This window comes from Salvelinus fontinalis, unplaced genomic scaffold (genome assembly GCF_029448725.1).
Source record: "Salvelinus fontinalis isolate EN_2023a unplaced genomic scaffold, ASM2944872v1 scaffold_0056, whole genome shotgun sequence".
NCBI lineage: Eukaryota > Metazoa > Chordata > Actinopteri > Salmoniformes > Salmonidae > Salvelinus > Salvelinus fontinalis.
Window position 1 is genome coordinate 123,819 of NW_026600265.1, and position 24,304 is coordinate 148,122.

A 24,304-nucleotide genomic window follows, 5' to 3' on the forward strand; every position below is an offset into this window, starting at 1 on the left:
TGTTTAGACTGGTTTACCTGGAGGGTAGTAGTCCCACTGTTTAGACTGGTTTACCTGGAAGGTACTAATCCCACTGTTTAGACTGGTTTACCTGGAGGGTAGTAGTACTACAGTTTAGACTGGTTTACCTGGAGGGTAGTAATCCCACTGTTTAGACCGGTTTACCTGGAGGGTAGTAGTCCCACTGTTTACACTGGTTTACCTGGAGGGTAGTAGTCCCACTGTTTAGACTGGTTTACCTGGAGGGTAGTAGTCCCACTGTTTAGACTGGTTTACCTGGAGGGTAGTAATCCCACTGTTTAGACCAGTTTACCTGGAGGGTAGTAGTTCTACAGTTTAGACTGGTTTACCTGGAGGGTAGCAGTACTACTGTTTAGACTGGTTTACCTGGAGGGTAGCAGTACTACTGTTTACACTGGTTTACCTGGAGGGTAGTAGTCCCACTGTTTAGACTGGTTTACCTGGAGGGTAGTAGTCCCACTGTTTACACTGGTTTACCTGGAGGGTAGTAGTCCTACTGTTTAGACTGGTTTACCTGGAGGGTAGTAGTACTACTGTTTAGACTGGTTTACCTGGAGGGTAGTAGTCCCACTGTTTAGACTGGTTTACCTGGAGGGTAGTAGTCCCACTGTTTAGACTGGTTTACCTGGAGGGTAGTAGTACTAATGTTTACACTGGTTTACCTGGAGGGTAGCAGTCCTACTGTTTATACTGGTTTACCTGGAGGGTAGTAGTACTACAGTTAAGACTGGTTTACCTGGAGGGTAGCAGTCCTACTGTTTAGACTGGTTTACCTGGAGGGTAGCAGTACTACTGTTAAGACTGGTTTACCTGGAGGATAATAGTACTACTGTTTAGACTGGTTTACCTGGAGGGTAGCAGTCCCACTGTTTACACTGGTTTACCTGGAGGGTAGTAGTACTACTGTTTAGACTGGTTTACCTGGAGGGTAGCAGTCCCACTGTTTACACTGGTTTACCTGGAGGGTAGTAGTCCCACTGTTTACACTGGTTTACCTGGAGGGTAGTAGTCCCACTGTTTAGACCGGTTTACCTGGAGGGTAGTAGTCCCACTGTTTAGACTGGTTTACCTGGAGGGTAGTAGTCCCACTGTTTAGACTGGTTTACCTGGAGGGTAGTAATCCCACTGTTTAGACCGGTTTACCTGGAGGGTAGTAGTTCTACAGTTTAGACTGGTTTACCTGGAGGGTAGCAGTACTACCGTTTAGACTGGTTTACCTGGAGGGTAGCAGTACTACCGTTTACACTGGTTTACCTGGAGGGTAGTAGTCCCACTGTTTAGACTGGTTTACCTGGAGGGTAGTAGTCCCACTGTTTACACTGGTTTACCTGGAGGGTAGTAGTCCTACTGTTTAGACTGGTTTACCTGGAGGGTAGTAGTACTACTGTTTAGACTGGTTTACCTGGAGGGTAGTAGTCCCACTGTTTAGACTGGTTTACCTGGAGGGTAGTAGTACTAATGTTTACACTGGTTTACCTGGAGGGTAGCAGTCCTACTGTTTATACTGGTTTACCTGGAGGGTAGTAGTCCCACTGTTTACACTGGTTTACCTGGAGGGTAGTAGTCCCACTGTTTACACTGGTTTACCTGGAGGGTAGTAGTCCTACTGTTTAGACTGGTTTACCTGGAGGGTAGTAGTACTACAGTTTAGACTGGTTTACCTGGAGGGTAGTAATCCCACTGTTTAGACCGGTTTACCTGGAGGGTAGTAGTCCCACTGTTTAGACTGGTTTACCTGGAGGGTAGTAGTCCCACTGTTTACACTGGTTTACCTGGAGGGTAGTAGTACTACTGTTTACACTGGTTTACCTGGAGGGTAGTAGTCCCACTGTTTACACTGGTTTACCTGGAGGGTAGTAGTCCCACTGTTTACACTGGTTTACCTGGAGGGTAGTAGTCCCACTGTTTAGACTGGTTTACCTGGAGGGTAGTAGTCCCACTGTTTAGACTGGTTTACCTGGAGGGTAGTAGTCCCACTGTTTAGACTGGTTTACCTGGAGGGTAGTAGTACTACTGTTTACACTGGTTTACCTGGAGGGTAGTAGTCCCACTGTTTACACTGGTTTACCTGGAGGGTAGCAGTCCTACTGTTTATACTGGTTTACCTGGAGGGTAGTAGTCCCACTGTTTACACTGGTTTACCTGGAGGGTAGTAGTCCCACTGTTTAGACTGGTTTACCTGGAGGGTAGTAGTCCTACTGTTTAGACTGGTTTACCTGGAGGGTAGTAGTACTACTGTTTAGACTGGTTTACCTGGAGGGTAGTAGTCCCACTGTTTAGACTGGTTTACCTGGAGGGTAGTAGTCCTACTGTTTAGACTGGTTTACCTGGAGGGTAGTAGTACTACTGTTTAGACTGGTTTACCTGGAGGGTAGTAGTCCTACTGTTTAGACTGGTTTACCTGGAGGGTAGTAGTCCTACTGTTTAGACTGGTTTACCTGGAGGGTAGTAGTCCCACTGTTTAGACTGGTTTACCTGGAGGGTAGCAGTCCCACTGTTTAGACTGGTTTACCTGGAGGGTAGTAGTACTACTGTTTAGACTGGTTTACCTGGAGGGTAGTAGTACTACTGTTTAGACTGGTTTACCTGGAGGGTAGTAGTCCCACTGTTTACACTGGTTTACCTGGAGGGTAGCAGTCCTACTGTTTATACTGGTTTACCTGGAGGGTAGTAGTCCCACTGTTTACACTGGTTTACCTGGAGGGTAGTAGTCCCACTGTTTAGACTGGTTTACCTGGAGGGTAGTAGTCCTACTGTTTAGACTGGTTTACCTGGAGGGTAGTAGTCCTACTGTTTAGACTGGTTTACCTGGAGGGTAGTAGTACTACTGTTTAGACTGGTTTACCTGGAGGGTAGTAGTCCTACTGTTTAGACTGGTTTACCTGGAGGGTAGTAGTCCCACTGTTTAGACTGGTTTACCTGGAGGGTAGCAGTCCCACTGTTTAGACTGGTTTACCTGGAGGGTAGTAGTACTACTGTTTAGACTGGTTTACCTGGAGGGTAGTAGTACTACTGTTTAGACTGGTTTACCTGGAGGGTAGTAGTCCCACTGTTTAGACTGGTTTACCTGGAGGGTAGTAGTCCCACTGTTTAGACTGGTTTACCTGGAGGGTAGTAGTACTACTGTTTAGACTGGTTTACCTGGAGGGTAGTAGTCCTACTGTTTAGACTGGTTTACCTGGAGGGTAGTAGTCCCACTGTTTAGACTGGTTTACCTGGAGGGTAGTAGTCCCACTGTTTAGACTGGTTTACCTGGAGGGTAGTAGTCCCACTGTTTAGACTGGTTTACCTGGAGGGTAGTAGTCCTACTGTTTAGACTGGTTTACCTGGAGGGTAGTAGTACTACTGTTTAGACTGGTTTACCTGGAGGGTAGTAGTCCCACTGTTTAGACTGGTTTACCTGGAGGGTAGTAGTCCCACTGTTTAGACTGGTTTACCTGGAGGGTAGTAGTACTACTGTTTAGACTGGTTTACCTGGAGGGTAGTAGTCCTACTGTTTAGACTGGTTTACCTGGAGGGTAGTAGTCCCACTGTTTAGACTGGTTTACATGGAGGGTAGTAGTCCCACTGTTTAGACTGGTTTACCTGGAGGGTAGTAGTACTACTGTTTAGACTGGTTTACCTGGAGGGTAGTAGTCCCACTGTTTAGACTGGTCCATCATAGGAGGCCATGGAGACACCACACCTGGCATAGGAGGAGGGTAGCCACCTGGAGACAGAGACGTTATAGTAGTGAGGAGGAGGATATACTGTAGTGAGGAGGATATACTGTAGTGAGGAGGAGGAGGAGGATATACTGTAGTGATGAAGAGGAGGAGATACTGTAGTGAGGAAGAGGAGGAGATACTCTAGTGATATACTGTAGTGATATACTGTAGTGAGGAGGAGGAGGATATACTGTAGTGAGGAAGAGGATATACTGTAGTGATATACTGTAGTGATGAGGACATACTGTAGTGATGTACTGTAGTGATATACTGTAGTGATGTACTGTAGTGATGTACTGTAGTGATGTACTGTAGTGATATACTGTAGTGATGTACTGTAGTGATGTACTGTAGTGATGTACTGTAGTGATGTACTGTAGTGATATACTGTAGTGATATACTGTAGTGATATACTGTAGTGATGTACTGTAGTGATGTACTGTAGTGATGTACTGTAGTGATGTACTGTAGTGATGTACTGTAGTGATGTACTGTAGTGATGTACTGTAGTGATATACTGTAGTGATGTACTGTAGTGATGTACTGTAGTGATGTACTGTAGTGATGTACTGTAGTGATGTACTGTAGTGATGTACTGTAGTGATATACTGTAGTGATATACTGTAGTGATATACTGTAGTGATATGCTGTAGTGATGTACTGTAGTGATGTACTGTAGTGATGAGGACATACTGTAGTGATATACTGTAGTGATATACTGTAGTGATATACTGTAGTGATGAGGACATACTGTAGTGATATACTGTAGTGATGTACTGTAGTGATATACTGTAGTGATGAGGACATACTGTAGTGATGTACTGTAGTGATATACTGTAGTGATATACTGTAGTGATGAGGACATACTGTAGTGATGTACTGTAGTGATATGCTGTAGTGATATACTGTAGTGATGTACTGTAGTGATATACTGTAGTGATGTACTGTAGTGATGTACTGTAGTGATATACTGTAGTGATATACTGTAGTGATGTACTGTAGTGATATACTGTAGTGATGTACTGTAGTGATGTACTGTAGTGATATACTGTAGTGATGTACTGTAGTGATGTACTGTAGTGATATACTGTAGTGATATACTGTAGTGATATACTGTAGTGATATACTGTAGTGATATACTGTAGTGATATACTGTAGTGATGTACTGTAGTGATATGCTGTAGTGATATACTGTAGTGATGTACTGTAGTGATATACTGTAGTGATGTACTGTAGTGATGTACTGTAGTGATATACTGTAGTGATATACTGTAGTGATGTACTGTAGTGATATACTGTAGTGATATACTGTAGTGATATACTGTAGTGATATACTGTAGTGATATACTGTAGTGATGTACTGTAGTGATGTACTGTAGTGATATACTGTAGTGATGTACTGTAGTGATGTACTGTAGTGATATACTGTAGTGATGTACTGTAGTGATGTACTGTAGTGATATACTGTAGTGATGTACTGTAGTGATGTACTGTAGTGAGGAGGACATACTGTAGTGATATACTGTAGTGATGTACTGTAGTGAGGAGGACATACTGTAGTGATGTACTGTAGTGATGTACTGTAGTGATATACTGTAGTGATATACTGTAGTGATGTACTGTAGTGAGGAGGACATACTGTAGTGATATACTGTAGTGATGAGGACATACTGTAGTGATATGCTGTAGTGATATGCTGTAGTGATATACTGTAGTGATATACTGTAGTGATATACTGTAGTGATATACTGTAGTGATGTACTGTAGTGATGTACTGTAGTGATGAGGACATACTGTAGTGATATACTGTAGTGATGAGGACATACTGTAGTGATATGCTGTAGTGATATACTGTAGTGATGTACTGTAGTGATGTACTGTAGTGATGTACTGTAGTGATGAGGACATACTGTAGTGATATACTGTAGTGATATACTGTAGTGATATACTGTAGTGATATACTGTAGTGATGTACTGTAGTGATGTACTGTAGTGATATACTGTAGTGATGAGGACATACTGTAGTGATATGCTGTAGTGATATACTGTAGTGATATACTGTAGTGATATACTGTAGTGATATACTGTAGTGATATACTGTAGTGATGTACTGTAGTGATGTACTGTAGTGATATACTGTAGTGATGTACTGTAGTGATGAGGACATACTGTAGTGATGTACTGTAGTGATATACTGTAGTGATATACTGTAGTGATATGCTGTAGTGATGTACTGTAGTGATGTACTGTAGTGATGAGGACATACTGTAGTGATGTACTGTAGTGATATACTGTAGTGATATACTGTAGTGATGTACTGTAGTGATGTACTGTAGTGATGAGGACATACTGTAGTGATATACTGTAGTGATATACTGTAGTGATGAGGACATACTGTAGTGATATACTGTAGTGATATACTGTAGTGATATACTGTAGTGATGTACTGTAGTGATGTACTGTAGTGATGTACTGTAGTGATGTACTGTAGTGATGAGGACATACTGTAGTGATGTACTGTAGTGATATGCTGTAGTGATATACTGTAGTGATATACTGTAGTGATATACTGTAGTGATATGCTGTAGTGATATGCTGTAGTGATATACTGTAGTGATATACTGTAGTGATGTACTGTAGTGATGTACTGTAGTGATGTACTGTAGTGATGTACTGTAGTGATATACTGTAGTGATATACTGTAGTGATATACTGTAGTGATATACTGTAGTGATATACTGTAGTGATATACTGTAGTGATATGCTGTAGTGATATGCTGTAGTGATATGCTGTAGTGATATACTGTAGTGATATACTGTAGTGATATACTGTAGTGATATGCTGTAGTGATATGCTGTAGTGATATGCTGTAGTGATATACTGTAGTGATATACTGTAGTGATATACTGTAGTGATGAGGACATACTGTAGTGATATACTGTAGTGATGTACTGTAGTGATGTACTGTAGTGATGTACTGTAGTGATGTACTGTAGTGATATACTGTAGTGATATACTGTAGTGATATACTGTAGTGATATACTGTAGTGATGTACTGTAGTGATGTACTGTAGTGATGTACTGTAGTGATATGCTGTAGTGATATACTGTAGTGATATACTGTAGTGACATACTGTAGTGATATACTGTAGTGATGTACTGTAGTGATATGCTGTAGTGATATGCTGTAGTGATGAGGACATACTGTAGTGATGTACTGTAGTGATATACTGTAGTGATATACTGTAGTGATATACTGTAGTGACGTACTGTAGTGATGTACTGTAGTGATATGCTGTAGTGATATACTGTAGTGATATACTGTAGTGATATACTGTAGTGATATACTGTAGTGATGTACTGTAGTGATGTACTGTAGTGATATGCTGTAGTGATATACTGTAGTGATATACTGTAGTGATATACTGTAGTGATGTACTGTAGTGATGTACTCTAGTGATATGCTGTAGTGATGAGGACATACTGTAGTGATATACTGTAGTGATGTACTGTAGTGATGTACTCTAGTGATATGCTGTAGTGATGAGGACATACTGTAGTGATATACTGTAGTGACATACTGTAGTGATATACTGTAGTGATGTGCTGTAGTGATGTACTGTAGTGATGTACTGTAGTGATATGCTGTAGTGATATACTGTAGTGATATACTGTAGTGATGTGCTGTAGTGATGTACTGTAGTGATGTACTCTAGTGATATGCTGTAGTGATGAGGACATACTGTAGTGATATACTGTAGTGATGTACTGTAGTGATGTACTGTAGTGATGAGGACATACTGTAGTGATATACTGTAGTGATATACTGTAGTGATATACTGTAGTGATATACTGTAGTGATATACTGTAGTGATGAGGACATACTGTAGTGATGTACTGTAGTGATATACTGTAGTGATATACTGTAGTGATATACTGTAGTGATATACTGTAGTGATGAGGACATACCTGTCATAGGAGGAGGGAAACCACCTGAGGGACAATAAACATGATGGATTATTACAATATTGTGTTTGTACATATCAGTGTGTGCCCACCTAAAGAACCTTACACGTGGAGTTAAAATACATCCCATATCAATTACGGCCGAGACGATAGCAGTATCGTAACAGACTAAACTGTTTGGTGCTTTAAAAACCTGCTGGGTGTAACACATGGTGTGCTACAACTTGGAAAATAAATACATGTGACTCTGGATGACATCATAATGACGTTTGTTTCCATCATAATGATGTTTGTTTCCAACATCAGGGCTGTTTTCCATCATAATGATGTTTGTTTCCAACATAATGATGTTTGTTTCCAACATCAGGGCTGTTTTCCATCATAATGATGTTTGTTTCCAACATAATGATGTTTGTTTCCATCATAATGATGTTTGTTTCCATCATAATGATGTTTGTTTCCATCATAATGATGTTTGTTTCCAACATCAGGGCTGTTTTCCATCATAATGATGTTTGTTTCCAACATCAGGGCTGTTTTCCATCATAATGATGTTTGTTTCCAACATCAGGGCTGTTTTACATCATAATGATGTTTGTTTCCAACATCAGGGCTGTTTTCCATCATAATGATGTTTGTTTCCAACATAATGATGTTTGTTTCCATCATAATGATGTTTGTTTCCAACATCAGGGCTGTTTTCCATCATAATGATGTTTGTTTCCAACATCAGGGCTGTTTTCCATCATAATGATGTTTGTTTCCATCATCAGGGCTGTTTTCCATCATAATGATGTTTGTTTCCAACATCAGGGCTGTTTTCCATCATAATGATGTTTGTTTCCAACATCAGGGCTGTTTTCCAACATAATGATGTTTGTTTCCATCATCAGGGCTGTTTTCCATCATAATGATGTTTGTTTCCAACATCAGGGCTGTTTTCCATCATAATGATGTTTGTTTCCAACATAATGATGTTTGTTTCCAACATCAGGGCTGTTTTCCATCATAATGATGTTTGTTTCCAACACCAGGGCTGTTTTCCATCATAATGATGTTTGTTTCCAACATAATGATGTTTGTTTCCAACATCAGGGCTGTTTTCCAACATAATGATGTTTGTTTCCAACATCAGGGCTGTTTTCCATCATAATGATGTTTGTTTCCAACATCAGGGCTGTTTTCCATCATAATGATGTTTGTTTCCATCATAATGATGTTTGTTTCCAACATCAGGGCTGTTTTCCATCATAATGATGTTTGTTTCCAACATAATGATGTTTGTTTCCAACATCAGGGCTGTTTTCCATCATAATGATGTTTGTTTCCAACATCAGGGCTGTTTTCCATCATAATGATGTTTGTTTCCAACATAATGATGTTTGTTTCCAACATCAGGGCTGTTTTCCATCATAATGATGTTTGTTTTCCATCATAATGATGTTTGTTTCCATCATCAGGGCTGTTTTCCAACATAATGATGTTTGTTTCCATCATCAGGGCTGTTTTCCATCATAATGATGTTTGTTTCCAACATCAGGGCTGTTTTCCATCATAATGATGTTTGTTTCCAACATCAGGGCTGTTTCCCAACATATTGATGTTTGTTTCCAACATCAGGGCTGTTTTCCAACATAATGGTGTTTGTTTCCAACATCATGGCTGTTTTCCATCATAATGGTGTTTGTTTCCATCATACTGATGTTTGTTTCCAACATAATGATGTTTGTTTCCAACATAATGATGTTTGTTTCCATCATAATGATGTTTGTTTCCATCATCAGGGCTGTTTTCCATCATAATGATGTTTGTTTCCAACATCAGGGCTGTTTTCCAACATAATGATGTTTGTTTCCAACATCAGGGCTGTTTTCCATCATAAAGATGTTTGTTTCCAACATCAGGGCTGTTTTCCAACATAATGATGTTTGTTTCCATCATAATGATGTTTGTTTCCAACATCAGGGCTGTTTTCCAACATAATGATGTTTGTTTCCAACATAATGATGTTTGTTTCCAACATCAGGGCTGTTTTCCATCATAATGGTGTTTGTTTCCATCATAATGATGTTTGTTTCCAACATCAGGGCTGTTTTCCATCATAATGATGTTTGTTTCCAACATAATGATGTTTGTTTCCAACATCAGGGCTGTTTTCCAACATAATGATGTTTGTTTCCATCATAATGATGTTTGTTTCCAACATCAGGGCTGTTTTCCAACATAATGATGTTTGTTTCCAACATAATGATGTTTGTTTCCAACATCAGGGCTGTTTTCCATCATAATGATGTTTGTTTCCAACATAATGATGTTTGTTTCCAACATCAGGGCTGTTTTCCATCATAATGATGTTTGTTTCCAACATCAGGGCTGTTTTCCATCATAATGATGTTTGTTTCCATCATAATGATGTTTGTTTCCAACATCAGGGCTGTTTTCCATCATAATGATGTTTGTTTCCAACATCAGGGCTGTTTTCCATCATAATGATGTTTGTTTCCATCATAATGATGTTTGTTTCCAACATCAGGGCTGTTTTCCATCATAATGATGTTTGTTTCCAACATAATGATGTTTGTTTCCAACATCAGGGCTGTTTTCCATCATAATGATGTTTGTTTCCAACATAATGATGTTTGTTTCCAACATCAGGGCTGTTTTCCATCATAATGGTGTTTGTTTCCATCATAATGATGTTTGTTTCCAACATCAGGGCTGTTTTCCATCATAATGATGTTTGTTTCCAACATAATGATGTTTGTTTCCAACATCAGGGCTGTTTTCCAACATAATGATGTTTGTTTCCATCATAATGATGTTTGTTTCCAACATCAGGGCTGTTTTCCAACATAATGATGTTTGTTTCCAACATAATGATGTTTGTTTCCAACATCAGGGCTGTTTTCCATCATAATGATGTTTGTTTCCAACATAATGATGTTTGTTTCCAACATCAGGGCTGTTTTCCATCATAATGATGTTTGTTTCCAACATCAGGGCTGTTTTCCATCATAATGATGTTTGTTTCCATCATAATGATGTTTGTTTCCAACATCAGGGCTGTTTTCCATCATAATGATGTTTGTTTCCAACATCAGGGCTGTTTTCCATCATAATGATGTTTGTTTCCATCATAATGATGTTTGTTTCCAACATCAGGGCTGTTTTCCATCATAATGATGTTTGTTTCCAACATAATGATGTTTGTTTCCAACATCAGGGCTGTTTTCCATCATAATGATGTTTGTTTCCAACATAATGATGTTTGTTTCCAACATCAGGGCTGTTTTCCATCATAATGATGTTTGTTTCCATCATAATGATGTTTGTTTCCAACATCAGGGCTGTTTTCCATCATAATGATGTTTGTTTCCATCATAATGATGTTTGTTTCCAACATCAGGGCTGTTTTCCTAAAGAAGGTATTACATATTGAGCCAATCTGCTTCGTGTTTTGTTTCCTTGCCACGATACTAAAGAGTATAGCGATACTGGTATCGTACCGGCCCTAATATCAATCAAACTTTGGATCAATTTCATAAATGGGTGCTTCCCAACTGGAACCCTATTCCCTATATAGGCCACTACTGTTGACCACAGCCCTATTGGCCCTGCTTAAAAGAAGTGCATTATATAGGCCAGATTGGGGCCCATCGGGACTCATCCTATATATGTTGCTAAATGAGGCCCGTGGATTGATTTAATACCATGTAATATAATAATAACTTATTATTAATTGAAAGTGATTGAGAGTGAGGCTACATCGGAAATGGCACCTTAGTCAACGGTAGCATACTACATAGGGAATAGGGATCCATTTTGGACAGACTTCTATAATATAATATTGATTGAAATTGATAGTGTGTGTTGTCGCCCCCTACCTGTGGGGAAGGGGTATGGTGGAACGGGACGGACATCATATCCACCTGGATGCCCACTGCTATAAAAAATAAAACGTTCAATATATCAAAGTCGTCATGATCATTTAATCCAATACTTTAGATGCTATTTACATATTGATCCAATCAATCACATTAAATGGATATTTCAGGATTTTGGCGATGATGCTCTTTATCTACTTCCCCAGAGTCAGGTGGACTCGTGGACACCATGTTTATGTGTCCAGTATGAAGGAAGTTTAAAGTAGTATTCATGAGCCAATGTTTAAATAGCGTTAGCGTGTTGAATGGAAGTCGATGGGTATTTACTAGCATGCTAACAGATACCCATAGACTTCCAGTCAAATATGCTAACGCTATTTAAACAGATCAGCGCTTTTGTAAATAATTGGTTTAACAGATCAGAATTGGGCTGCCTGTGTAAACGCTGCCTTAGATCTCTACACGTACATAGGAGGAGAGAGGCTAGGGTTCAATCTATCCAGGTCTACAAGGTGGAGGTGTCTTACCTGTCCAAGGTGGGGATGAGAGACGGAGGGGGGCCGCTGGGAGGAGGGAAACCTGCACACACAGTGTTACTATTAACACACACATTCTAACTGTTGAGTCTATACCACATTATATCACCACACTGATACATTCTAACTGTTGAGTCTATACCACATTATATCACCACACTGATACATTCTAACTGTTGAGTCTATACCACATTATGACTATGACATCACCACACTGACACATTCTAACTGTTGAGTCTATACCACATTATATCACCACACTGATACATTCTAACTGTTGAGTCTATACCACATTATGACTATGACATCACCACACTGACACATTCTAACTGTTGAGTCTATTCCACATTATGACATCACCACACTGACACATTCTAACTGTTGAGTCTATACCACATTATGACTATGACATCACCACACTGACACATTCTAACTGTTGAGTCTATACCACATTATGACATCACCACACTGACACATTCTAACTGTTGAGTCTATACCACATTATGACTATGACATCACCACACTGACACATTCTAACTGTTGAGTCTATTCCACATTATGACATCACCACACTGACACATTCTAACTGTTGAGTCTATACCGCATTATGACATCACCACACTGACACATTCTAACTGTTGAGTCTATTCCACACTATGACATCACCACACTGACACATTCTAACTGGGTACATTAAGACAGATAAAACCCATATAGTATTCTAATATGTGGAACTCTTCAGTCTTTCCCACATCATGAATGTCATTGTGTATTTTGTGTAGTATTAGTGAGTGTAGTTGGGAATATTGTTCTTACCAGGAGGAGGGACATTCATAGGTATTCCTACCAAATAAAAACAATTGTTAGCAAATTCCTCTCTGTGGGAAAGTTAAACAGGGTGAATATACAAATATATAAAAGGGAGAGAAAGTTAGAGCCTGAGAGAGAATGTGGGAGAGAAAGTTAGAGGGAAAGAGACAGAAAGCAGGAGAGAGAGAGATGGGGGGGAGAGAGAGACGGAGAGAGAGACAGAGAGAGATGGGGGGAGAGAGAGAATGACAAAGTGAGAGAGGTGTAGACTTACTTGGTGGGGGGATGAGAGGTGGAGCCTGGCTGACGTTGGGAGGAGGGGGGAGGAATGGAGGAGGAGGGATGTTAGGGGGGAGGGGGCCAGGGGGGAAGAAGGGGGGCATCTTGTTGGGGTTTGGCTCAGCGTCCGACGACGAGTGTTCCGAAATCACCTAGACAACGAAGAAACAGCCAATCACCACCGGGTATGTGATTCAACAGCCAATGGAATGGTTACATTGACCTCTATATGTCCTTTCATGTGTTAGTGTAGTGTTGTCCCGACACCAGTATTACTACGACACCAGACTAAAAGGTCCTTTAAAAACCTACTTTATAGAAAGACGGTGTGCTATAGCTTTCAAAATAAACGAATGTGACTCCGGGTGTCAACATAAGGTTTTCATAACAGCAGGACTGTTTTCCTCAAGAAATTAAAGATGCGTTCCTGGAAGATTTAAAACTACCTAGATATTCATTTATTTTTTAATTGACGTTTTGGACTCGATGTGTCAATGTATGGCTCATTATTTTATTTAAATTAATAATATATATTTTTTTCTGTTTAGCTCTCATAATATACACTGAGTTTACAAAACATTAAGACCAACTTCCTAAATATTGGGTTGTGTGTGTGTGTGTACCTGGATGTTGTTTCTCTCCAGGTGTGTGTGTGTGTGTGTGTACCTGGATGTTGTTTCTCTCCAGGTGTGTGTGTGTGTGTGTGTACCTGGATGTTATTTCTCTCCAGGTGTGTGTGTGTGTGTGTGTACCTGGATGTTATTTCTCTCAAGGTGTGTGTGTGTGTGTGTGTGTACCTGGATGTTATTTCTCTCCAGGTGTGTGTGTGTGTGTGTGTACCTGGATGTTATTTCTCTCCAGGTGTGTGTGTGTGTGTGTGTGTGTACCTGGATGTTATTTCTCTCCAGGTGTGTGTGTGTGTGTGTGTACCAGGATGTTGTTTCTCTCCAGGTGTGTGTGTGTGTGTGTGTACCTGGATGTTGTTTCTCTCCAGGTGTGTGTGTGTGTGTGTGTACCTGGATGTTATTTCTCTCCAGGTGTGTGTGTGTGTGTGTGTACCTGGATGTTATTTCTCTCAAGGTGTGTGTGTGTGTGTGTGTGTACCTGGATGTTGTTTCTCTCCAGGTGTGTGTGTGTGTGTGTGTACCTGGATGTTATTTCTCTCCAGGTGTGTGTGTGTGTGTGTGTACCAGGATGTTATTTCTCTCCAGGTGTGTGTGTGTGTGTGTGTACCAGGATGTTGTTTCTCTCCAGGTGTGTGTGTGTGTGTGTGTGTGTGTGTGTGTGTGTGTGTGTGTGTGTGTGTGTGTGTGTGTGTGTGTGTGTGTGTGTGTGTGTGTACCTGGATGTTATTTCCCTCCAGGTTGTGTCTTCGTCGTCCCTCCACTCTGCTGATGGTAGCAGTCCCTCCTCCAATCACGTCGATTGTACCGCTGGTCTTCCTGAACACAAACACACCGTACAACGCGAGTCATTTAGCAGACCATCTTCTCCACAACAACTTACAGGAGCTGTCACGGCTAAGTGCCTTGCTCAAGGGCACACGAGATGTTTCACCTCGTTGGCTCTGGGATTCGAACAAGCAACCTTTCGGTTACGGCGCCCAATGCTCTTAACCACTAGACTACCTGCCGTCTACTCGGTCATTAAAGCTGAGTTCACCGTCTATACTCTCTACCAACTAATACACAGCCACATGCAGAGATCGGGGTACCTAACCCCCACACCACAACAGAGATCGGGGTACCTAACCCCCACACCACAGCAGAGATCGGGGTACCTAACCCCCACACCACAGCAGAGATCGGGGTACCTAACCCCCACACCACAGCAGAGATCGGGGTACCTAACCCCCACACCACAGCAGAGATCGGGGTACCTAACCCCCACACCACAGCAGAGATCGGGGTACCTAACCCCCACACGACAGCAGAGATCGGGGTACCTAACCACCACACCACAGCAGAGATCGGGGTACCTAACCCCCACACCACAGCAGAGATCGGGGTACCTAACCCCCACACCACAGCAGAGATCGGGGTACCTAACCACCACAGCAGAGATCGGGGTACCTAACCCCCACACCACAGCAGAGATCGGGGTACCTAACCCCCACACCACAGCAGAGATCGGGGTACCTAACCCCCACACCACAGCAGAGATCGGGGTACCTAACCCCCACACCACAGCAGAGATCGGGGTACCTAACCACCACACCACAGCAGAGATCGGGGTACCTAACCCCCACACCACAGCAGAGATCGGGGTACCTAACCCCCACAGCAGAGATCGGGGTACCTAACCCCCACACCACAGCAGAGATCGGGGTACCTAACCCCCACACCACAGCAGAGATCGGGGTACCTAACCCCCACAGCAGAGATCGGGGTACCTAACCCCCACAGCAGAGATCAGGGTACCTAACCCCCACACCACAGCAGAGATCGGGGTACCTAACCCCCACAGCAGAGATCGGGGTACCTAACCCCCACACCACAGCAGAGATCGGGGTACCTAACCCCCACACCACAGCAGAGATCGGGGTACCTAACCCCCACACCACAGCAGAGATCGGGGTACCTAACCCCCACACCACAGCAGAGATCGGGGTACCTAACCCCCACACCACAGCAGAGATCGGGGTACCTAACCCCCACACCACAGCAGAGAACGGGGTACCTAACCACCACACCACAGCAGAGATCGGGGTACCTAACCACCACACCACAGCAGAGATCGGGGTACCTAACCCCCACACCACAGCAGAGATCGGGGTACCTAACCACCACACCACAGCAGAGATCGGGGTACCTAACCCCCACACCACAGCAGAGATCGGGGTACCTAACCCCCACACCACAGCAGAGATCGGGGTACCTAACCCCCACACCACAGCAGAGATCGGGGTACCTAACCCCCACACCACAGCAGAGATCGGGGTACCTAACCCCCACACCACAGCAGAGATCGGGGTACCTAACCCCCACACCACAGCAGAGATCGGGGTACCTAACCCCCACACCACAGCAGAGATCGGGGTACCTAACCACCACAGCAGAGATCGGGGTACGTAACCCCCACACCACAGCAGAGATCGGGGTACCTAACCCCCACACCACAGCAGAGATCGGGGTACCTAACCCCCACACCACAGCAGAGATCGGGGTACCTAACCACCACAGCAGAGATCGGGGTACCTAACCCCCACACCACAGCAGAGATCGGGGTACCTAACCCCCACACCACAGCAGAGATCGGGGTACCTAACCCCCACACCACAGCAGAGATCGGGGTACCTAACCCCCACACCACAGCAGAGATCGGGGTACCTAACCCCCACACCACAGCAGAGATCGGGGTACCTAACCACCACACCACAGCAGAGATCGGGGTACCTAACCACCACAGCACAGCAGAGATCGGGGTACCTAACCACCACAGCAGAGATCGGGGTACCTAACCACCACAGCAGAGATCGGGGTACCTAACCACCACAGCAGAGATCGGGGTACCTAACCCCCACACCACAGCAGAGATCGGGGTACCTAACCCCCACACCACAGCAGAGATCGGGGTACCTAACCCCCACACCACAGCAGAGATCGGGGTACCTAACCCCCACACCACAGCAGAGATCGGGGTACCTAACCCCCACACCACAGCAGAGATCGGGGTACCTAACCCCCACACCACAGCAGAGATCGGGGTACCTAACCCCCACACCACAGCAGAGATCGGGGTACCTAACCACCACAGCAGAGATCGGGGTACCTAACCACCACACCACAGCAGAGATCGGGGTACCTAACCCCCACACCACAGCAGAGATCGGGGTACCTAACCCCCACACCACAGCAGAGATCGGGGTACCTAACCCCCACACCACAGCAGAGATCGGGGTACCTAACCCCCACACCACAGCAGAGATCGGGGTACCTAACCCCCACACCACAGCAGAGAACGGGGTACCTAACCCCCACACCACAGCAGAGATCGGGGTACCTAACCACCACACCACAGCAGAGATCGGGGTACCTAACCACCACACCAGAGATCGGGGTACCTAACCCCCACACCACAGCAGAGAACGGGGTACCTAACCCCCACACCACAGCAGAGATCGGGGTACCTAACCACCACACCACAGCAGAGATCGGGGTACCTAACCACCACACCACAGCAGAGATCGGGGTACCTAACCCCCACACCACAGTAGAGATCGGGGTACCTAACCCCCACACCACAGCAGAGATCGGGGTACCTAACCCCCACACCACAGCAGAGATCGGGGTACCTAACCCCCACACCACAGCAGAGATCGGGGTACCTAACCCCCACACCACAGCAGAGATCGGGGTACCTAACCACCACACCACAGCAGAGATCGGGGTACCTAACCACCACACCACAGCAGAGATCGGGGTACCTAACCACCACACCACAGCAGAGATCGGGGTACCTAACCCCCACACCACAGCAGAGATCGGGGTACCTAACCCCCACACCACAGCAGAGATCGGGGTACCTAACCCCCACACCACAGCAGAGATCGGGGTACCTAACCCCCACACCACAGCAGAGATCGGGGTACCTAACCCCCACACCACAGCAGAGATCGGGGTACCTAACCCCCACACCACAGCAGAGATCGGGGTACCTAACCCCCACACCACAGCAGAGATCGGGGTACCTAACCACCACACCACAGCAGAGATCGGGGTACCTAACCACCACAGCACAGCAGAGATCGGGGTACCTAACCCCCACACCACAGCAGAGATCGGGGTACCTAACCCCCACACCACAGCAGAGATCGGGGTACCTAACCCCCACACCACAGCAGAGATCGGGGTACCTAACCCCCACACCACAGCAGAGATCGGGGTACCTAACCCCCACAGCACAGCAGAGATCGGGGTACCTAACCCCCACACCACAGCAGAGATCGGGGTACCTAACCCCCACACCACAGTAGAGATCGGGGTACCTAACCCCCACACCACAGCAGAGATCGGGGTACCTAACCCCCACACCACAGCAGAGATCGGGGTACCTAACCCCCACACCACAGCAGAGATCGGGGTACCTAACCCCCACACCACAGCAGAGATCGGGGTACCTAACCACCACACCACAGCAGAGATCGGGGTACCTAACCACCACACCACAGCAGAGATCGGGGTACCTAACCACCACACCACAGCAGAGATCGGGGTACCTAACCACCACACCACAGCAGAGATCGGGGTACCTAACCCCCACACCACAGCAGAGATCGGGGTACCTAACCCCCACACCACAGCAGAGATCGGGGTACCTAACCCCCACACCACAGCAGAGATCGGGGTACCTAACCCCCACACCACAGCAGAGATCGGGGTACCTAACCCCCACACCACAGCTCAGTAACAGGACACTAAAATCAGAAAGGACAACACACAGCAGTACTAATACACATGATGTAGAATCTGTTATTACATGTCTATAACATGGCTATCACCACACACACACACACACACACACACACACACACACACACACACACACACACACACACGTGAGTCATCAATGTGCATACATGTGTTGCATTTAAATGTGTTTACTGTTGCCAAGGTGATGACTCCCGTTGAACTTAACGTTGCCGTGGTAACAATTGCTGGCTACCACGTTGTGCCCTAACGACCTGATGCAACTACGACGTTTGTTACTAGTTTATCGGCTGAGGGAACTGAAAATTAATTTGTTTTTTTAAATAGCATCTGGAAAAGACACACTACTGTACATGGATGTATCAGTGTGTTGTGTGAACAAGCCCCATCCCACTCACGTATAGTAGGACATGTCCTGGACGGGGGGAGCAGTCCACTGTGGGGGGGAGATCCTACCATCAGAGGGAGGAGGGGGAGGGAGAGGAGGAAACAGTTAGACCTCCCCTCACACACTCAGAGGAACTCATTCAGGTGTACAGTGAGAGGAGAACAAAAAAGGAAGCAAGCTTGTGTCTGTCTGCCTGTCCGTCTGTCAGTCTGTGTGTCTGCCTGTCAGTCTGTGTGTCTGCCTGTCAGTCTGTGTGTCTGCCTGTCAGTCTGTGTGTCTGTGTGTCCACTGCCAGACCGTGTTTTGCCAAATCCTCTACCAGAGCTAATACATGAGTCTCTCTCATGTTTCTACCTGTCCTAGGCTAACCTCACCGTCTGTCTCTACCTGTCCTAGGCTAACCTCACCGTCTGTCTCTACCTGTCCTAGGCTAACCTCACCGTCTGTCTCTACCTGTCCTAGGCTAACCTCACCGTCTGTCTCTACCTGTCCTAGGCTAACCTCACCGTCTGTCTCTACCTGTCCTAGGCTAACCTCACCGTCTGTTTCTACCTGTCCTAGGCTAACCTCACCGTCTGTCTCTACCTGTCCTAGGCTAACCTCACCGTCTGTCTCTACCTGTCCTAGGCTAACCTCACCGTCTGTCTCTACCTGTCCTAGGCTAACCTCACCGTCTGTCTCTACCTGTCCTAGGCTAACCTTACCGTCTGTCTCTACCTGTCCTAGGCTAACCTTACCGTCTGTCTCTACCTGTCCTAGGCTAACCTTACCGTCTGTCTCTACCTGTCCTAGGCTAACCTTACCGTCTGTCTCTACCTGTCCTAGGCTAACCTTACCGTCTGTCTCTACCTGTCCTAGGCTAACCTTACCATCTGTCTCTACCGGACCTAGGCTAACCTCACCGTCTGTCTCTACCTGTCCTAGGATAACCTCACCGTCTGTCGGTACCAGTCCTAGGCTAACCTCACCGTCTGTCTCTACCTGTCCTAGGCTAACCTTACAGCTCTTATTCATCTGAGGACCTGTGTACAGCTCTTACCTGGTAGTGTTCATGTTCATGGATGACTTGTAGAGACTGGCTGGAGTGGGGAAGTCAGGTTTGGACGTGTGGATGGGTAAACTCACTTCCTTCTCATTCCCTGTCCTGCCCTGCTGAACCTGAGGGGAGTAGAGTAGGACATCTTTAGGTTTATAACATCTTGGGTTTGACCATTTGACAGTAGTAGGACCTCTTTAAATGGATATCTTGGTTTTAAACAACTCTGGTTTATCTGTTTCACACTGATTATCATATGGCAATTCAATGAGACAGAGAAGGAAGGGAATTGAGAGGAGAAGAGACAGAGAAGGAAGGGAATTGAGCGGAGGAGAGACAGAGAAGGGAATTGAGAGGAGGAGAGACAGAGAAGGAAGGGAATTGAGAGGAGGAGAGACAGAGAAGGAAGGGAATTGAGCGGAGGAGAGACAGAGAAGGAAGGGAATTGAGAGGAGGAGAGACAGAGAAGGGAATTGAGAGGAGGAGAGACAGAGAAGGAAGGGAATTGAGAGGAGGAGAGACAGAGAAGGAAGGGAATTGAGAGGAGGAGAGACAGAGAAGGAAGGGAATTGAGCGGAGGAGAGACAGAGAAGGAAGGGAATTGAGCGGAGGAGAGACAGAGAAGGAAGGGAATTGAGCGGAGGAGAGACAGAGAAGGAAGGGAATTGAGCGGAGGAGAGACAGAGAAGGAAGGGAATTGAGAGGAGGAGAGACAGAGAAGGAAGGGAATTGAGAGGAGGAGAGACAGAGAAGGAAGGGAATTGAGAGAAAGGGAGATCAGAAAATAAGAAAGGGTGTTCCAGAATGTTCCAGGATGGCCTAGTGGTCTGAGCTGCTGCCTCCGGTACACGTGTCTACGGTGTAGGGATAGGTTTAGAAACCAACCAACAAGCTGAATCGCGCTATAGTAGACTAATAGCTGCCATAGCTACGTTATTTATCATCCAATAAGATTATGTAGTACCCGTCTTGAATACATCAAACTGGGAGAAGCTACTTAAGCTAGCTAAGGTTAGCTAGCTAGCTAGGCTAATTGAGGTTAGTTAGCTAGCTAGGCTAATTGAGGTTGGCTAGCTAGCTAGGCTAATTGAGGTTAGCTAGCTAGCTAGGCTAATTGAGGTTAGCTAGCTAGCTAGGCTAATTGAGGCCACAGTGCAGTGGGCTTCCTAATCCTACAGTTACAAATAACAACAACTGCATTCAGAATATGAAGTAGCAGCCTACCTGTTGACTCTTGGTCATTGTAGCCTAAACATCTCCTTTAACTTTTAATTCCGTCATTTTAAATTCCATCTTCCATTGATTAGACATCTCTAACGTTCTGCCACATACAGAGAGGATCTACGGCTGTAGCCTATTGCTGCTTTGATGACTTGTGATTGACTAACAACAACAAACCAGCGGCCGGTACACGCGCCACCCATGAAAAGCAAAAGAGGAGCAGAGGCATAAATGATAACATCGCTCTCGCGTTCAGACCTGTATGGGGGCCCTTCCGGACAAGAGACTCGTGACAATCCGATTCGATCTAGACCCGTGACATTATCTAGAATTCTGGGTCCCAGATCAGGTTTCGGGTATTCGGGTACAGGTGGATCCGTAAAGCCCTCCAAGTGGAGGAGGTGTTGTATCTTAGTGATTTAGCTGGTAGTGGAGGAGGTGTTGTATCTCAGTGATTTAGCTGGTAGTGGAGGAGGTGTTGTATCTCAGTGATTTAGCTGGTAGTGGAGGAGGTGTTGTATCTTAGTGATTTAGCTGGTGGTGGAGGAGGTGTTGTATCTCAGTGATTTAGCTGGTAGTGGATGAGGTGTTGTATCTTAGTGATTTAGCTGGTAGTGGAGGAGGTGTTGTATCTCAGTGATTTAGCTGGTAGTGGAGGAGGTGTTGTATCTCAGTGATTTAGTTGGTTGTGGAGGAGGTGTTGTATCTTACAGTGATTTAGCTGGTAGTGGAGGAGGTGTTGTATCTTAGTGATTTAGCTGGTAGTGGAGGAGGTGTTGTATCTCAGTGATTTAGCTGGTAGTGGAGGAGGTGTTGTATCTTAGTGATTTAGCTGGTAGTGGAGGAGGTGTTGTATCTTACAGTGATTTAGCTGGTGGTGGAGGAGGTGTTGTATCTTACAGTGATTTAGCTGGTAGTGGAGGAGGTGTTGTATCTTACAGTGATTTAGCTGGTAGTGGAGGAGGTGTTGTATCTTACAGTGATTTAGCTGGTGGTGGAGGAGGTGTTGTATCTTACAGTGATTTAGCTGGTGGTGGAGGAGGTGTTGTATCTTACAGTGATTTAGCTGGTGGTGGAGGAGGTGTTGTATCTTACAGTGATTTAGCTGGTAGTGGAGGAGGTGTTGTATCTTACAGTGATTTAGCTGGTGGTGGAGGAGGTGTTGTATCTTACAGTGATTTAGCTGGTGGTGGAGGAGGTGTTGTATCTTACAGTGATTTAGCTGGTAGTGGAGGAGGTGTTGTATCTTACAGTGATTTAGCTGGTAGTGGAGGAGGTGTTGTATCTCAGTGATTTAGCTGGTAGTGGAGGAGGTGTTGTATCTTACAGTGATTTTGCTGGTGGTGGAGGAGATGTTAGCGACCTCCAGGCCCATCCTCAGCCTCTTCTGTTTGTCACAGTAGCCCTTCCACGTGTCCTCGTTGAACCCATAGTTAAAGTAGTCAGACAGGTCAGCACCTACACACACACACACACACACACACACACACACACACACACACACACACACACACACACACACACACACACAGAGAGAGAGAAAGACAGACAGACAGGTCAGCACCTACAGACACACACACACTCTCGTTTATTTTTTACAAACTCCTACCAAGCCTCTCAGTGTAAAAGTGGACCAATCAGAAATGTAACCCCACCCCCTCCCCACACTGTTCAGAAGACACAGTAACACGTACCTGGTTTCCTCCAGGGTTTCTCCTCGAATGTCTCCATGTCCACCTCCACCACTGGGACTCCATTGATGTTGCCCGGGGCCTCCAGATCCACACCCTTTAACTTGTTCCCTACTAGAGAGAATAGAAACCAAAAACACCACATAGAAAATAAAACATTTAGAATATCGACCAGTATTATACAGAGGACAATTTAGTAGATCAATCAAAAATTTATATCAACAATATCTACATTTATACCATCTAGTTCCACTTAACCGCCCAAGACACGGTGATGGGAATGTACACCTATCCAGACACGGCGGTGGGAATGGACACCTATACAGACACGGCGGTGGGAATGGACACCTATCCAGACACGGCGGTGGGAATGGACACCTATCGAGACACGGCGGTGGGAATGGACACCTATCGAGACACAGCGGTGGGAATGGACACCTATGGTGGTGGGAATGGACACCTATCGAGACACGGCGGTGGGAATGGACACCTATCAAGACACGGCGGTGGGAATGGACACCTCTCCAGACACGGCGGTGGGAATGGACACCTCTCCAGACACGGCGGTGGGAATGGACACCTATCGAGACACGGCGGTGGGAATGGACACCTATGGTGGTGGGAATGGACACCTATCCAGACACGGCGGTGGGAATGGACACCTATCAGTACACGGCGGTGGGAATGGACACCTATCAAGACACGGCGGTGGGAAAGGACACCTATCCAGACACGGCGATGGGAATGGACACCTATCGAGACACGGCGGTGGGAATGGACACCTATCGAGACACGGCGGTGAAAATGGACACCTATCGAGACACGGCGGTGGGAATGGACACCTATCGAGACACGGCGGTGGGAATGGACACCTATCGAGACACGGCGGTGGGAATGGACACCTATCGAGACACGGCGGTGGGAATGGACACCAATCGAGAAATGGCGTGTGAATGGACACCTATGGTGGTGGGAATGGACACCTATCGAGACACGGCGGTGGGAATGGACACCTATCCAGACACGGCGGTGGGAATGGACACCTATGCAGACACGGCGGTGGGAATGGACACCTATGGCGGTGGGAATGGACACCTATCCAGACACAGCGGTGGGAATGGACACCTATGGTGGTGGGAATGGACACCTATCAAGACACGGCGGTGGGAATGGACACCTATCCAGACACGACGGTGGGAATGGACACCTATGGCGGTGGGAATGGACACCTATCCAGACACGGCGGTGGGAATGGACACCTATCAAGACACGGCGGTGGGAATGGACACCTATCCAGACACAGCGGTGGGAATGGACACCTATGGTGGTGGGAAT

The 24,304-nt window shown here is 45.4% G+C and overlaps 1 protein-coding gene across 2 annotated transcripts in view; it reads right to left on the reverse strand.

Moving 5' to 3' along the window:
- The window catches only part of LOC129842599 (pre-mRNA 3'-end-processing factor FIP1-like), a 40,700-nt gene that overhangs the window by 7,945 nt on the left and 8,451 nt on the right, over nucleotides 1–24,304 (reverse strand). Inside the window, exons 6-16 of one of the 2 annotated variants that reach the window (XM_055911228.1) lie at nucleotides 22,973–23,080; nucleotides 22,606–22,736; nucleotides 20,061–20,179; nucleotides 19,032–19,085; nucleotides 14,547–14,646; nucleotides 13,200–13,356; nucleotides 12,932–12,958; nucleotides 12,107–12,158; nucleotides 11,580–11,638; nucleotides 7,699–7,722; nucleotides 3,644–3,730 (exon numbers count right to left, since the gene is read on the reverse strand). In XM_055911228.1, coding sequence (XP_055767203.1) covers nucleotides 3,644–3,730; nucleotides 7,699–7,722; nucleotides 11,580–11,638; nucleotides 12,107–12,158; nucleotides 12,932–12,958; nucleotides 13,200–13,356; nucleotides 14,547–14,646; nucleotides 19,032–19,085; nucleotides 20,061–20,179; nucleotides 22,606–22,736; nucleotides 22,973–23,080 — 918 coding nt within the window. Of the gene's footprint in view, nucleotides 1–3,643; nucleotides 3,731–7,698; nucleotides 7,723–11,579; nucleotides 11,639–12,106; nucleotides 12,159–12,931; nucleotides 12,959–13,199; nucleotides 13,357–14,546; nucleotides 14,647–19,031; nucleotides 19,086–20,060; nucleotides 20,180–22,605; nucleotides 22,737–22,972; nucleotides 23,084–24,304 lie in introns of both variants that reach the window. The other variant, XM_055911227.1, reaches the window with a different exon arrangement.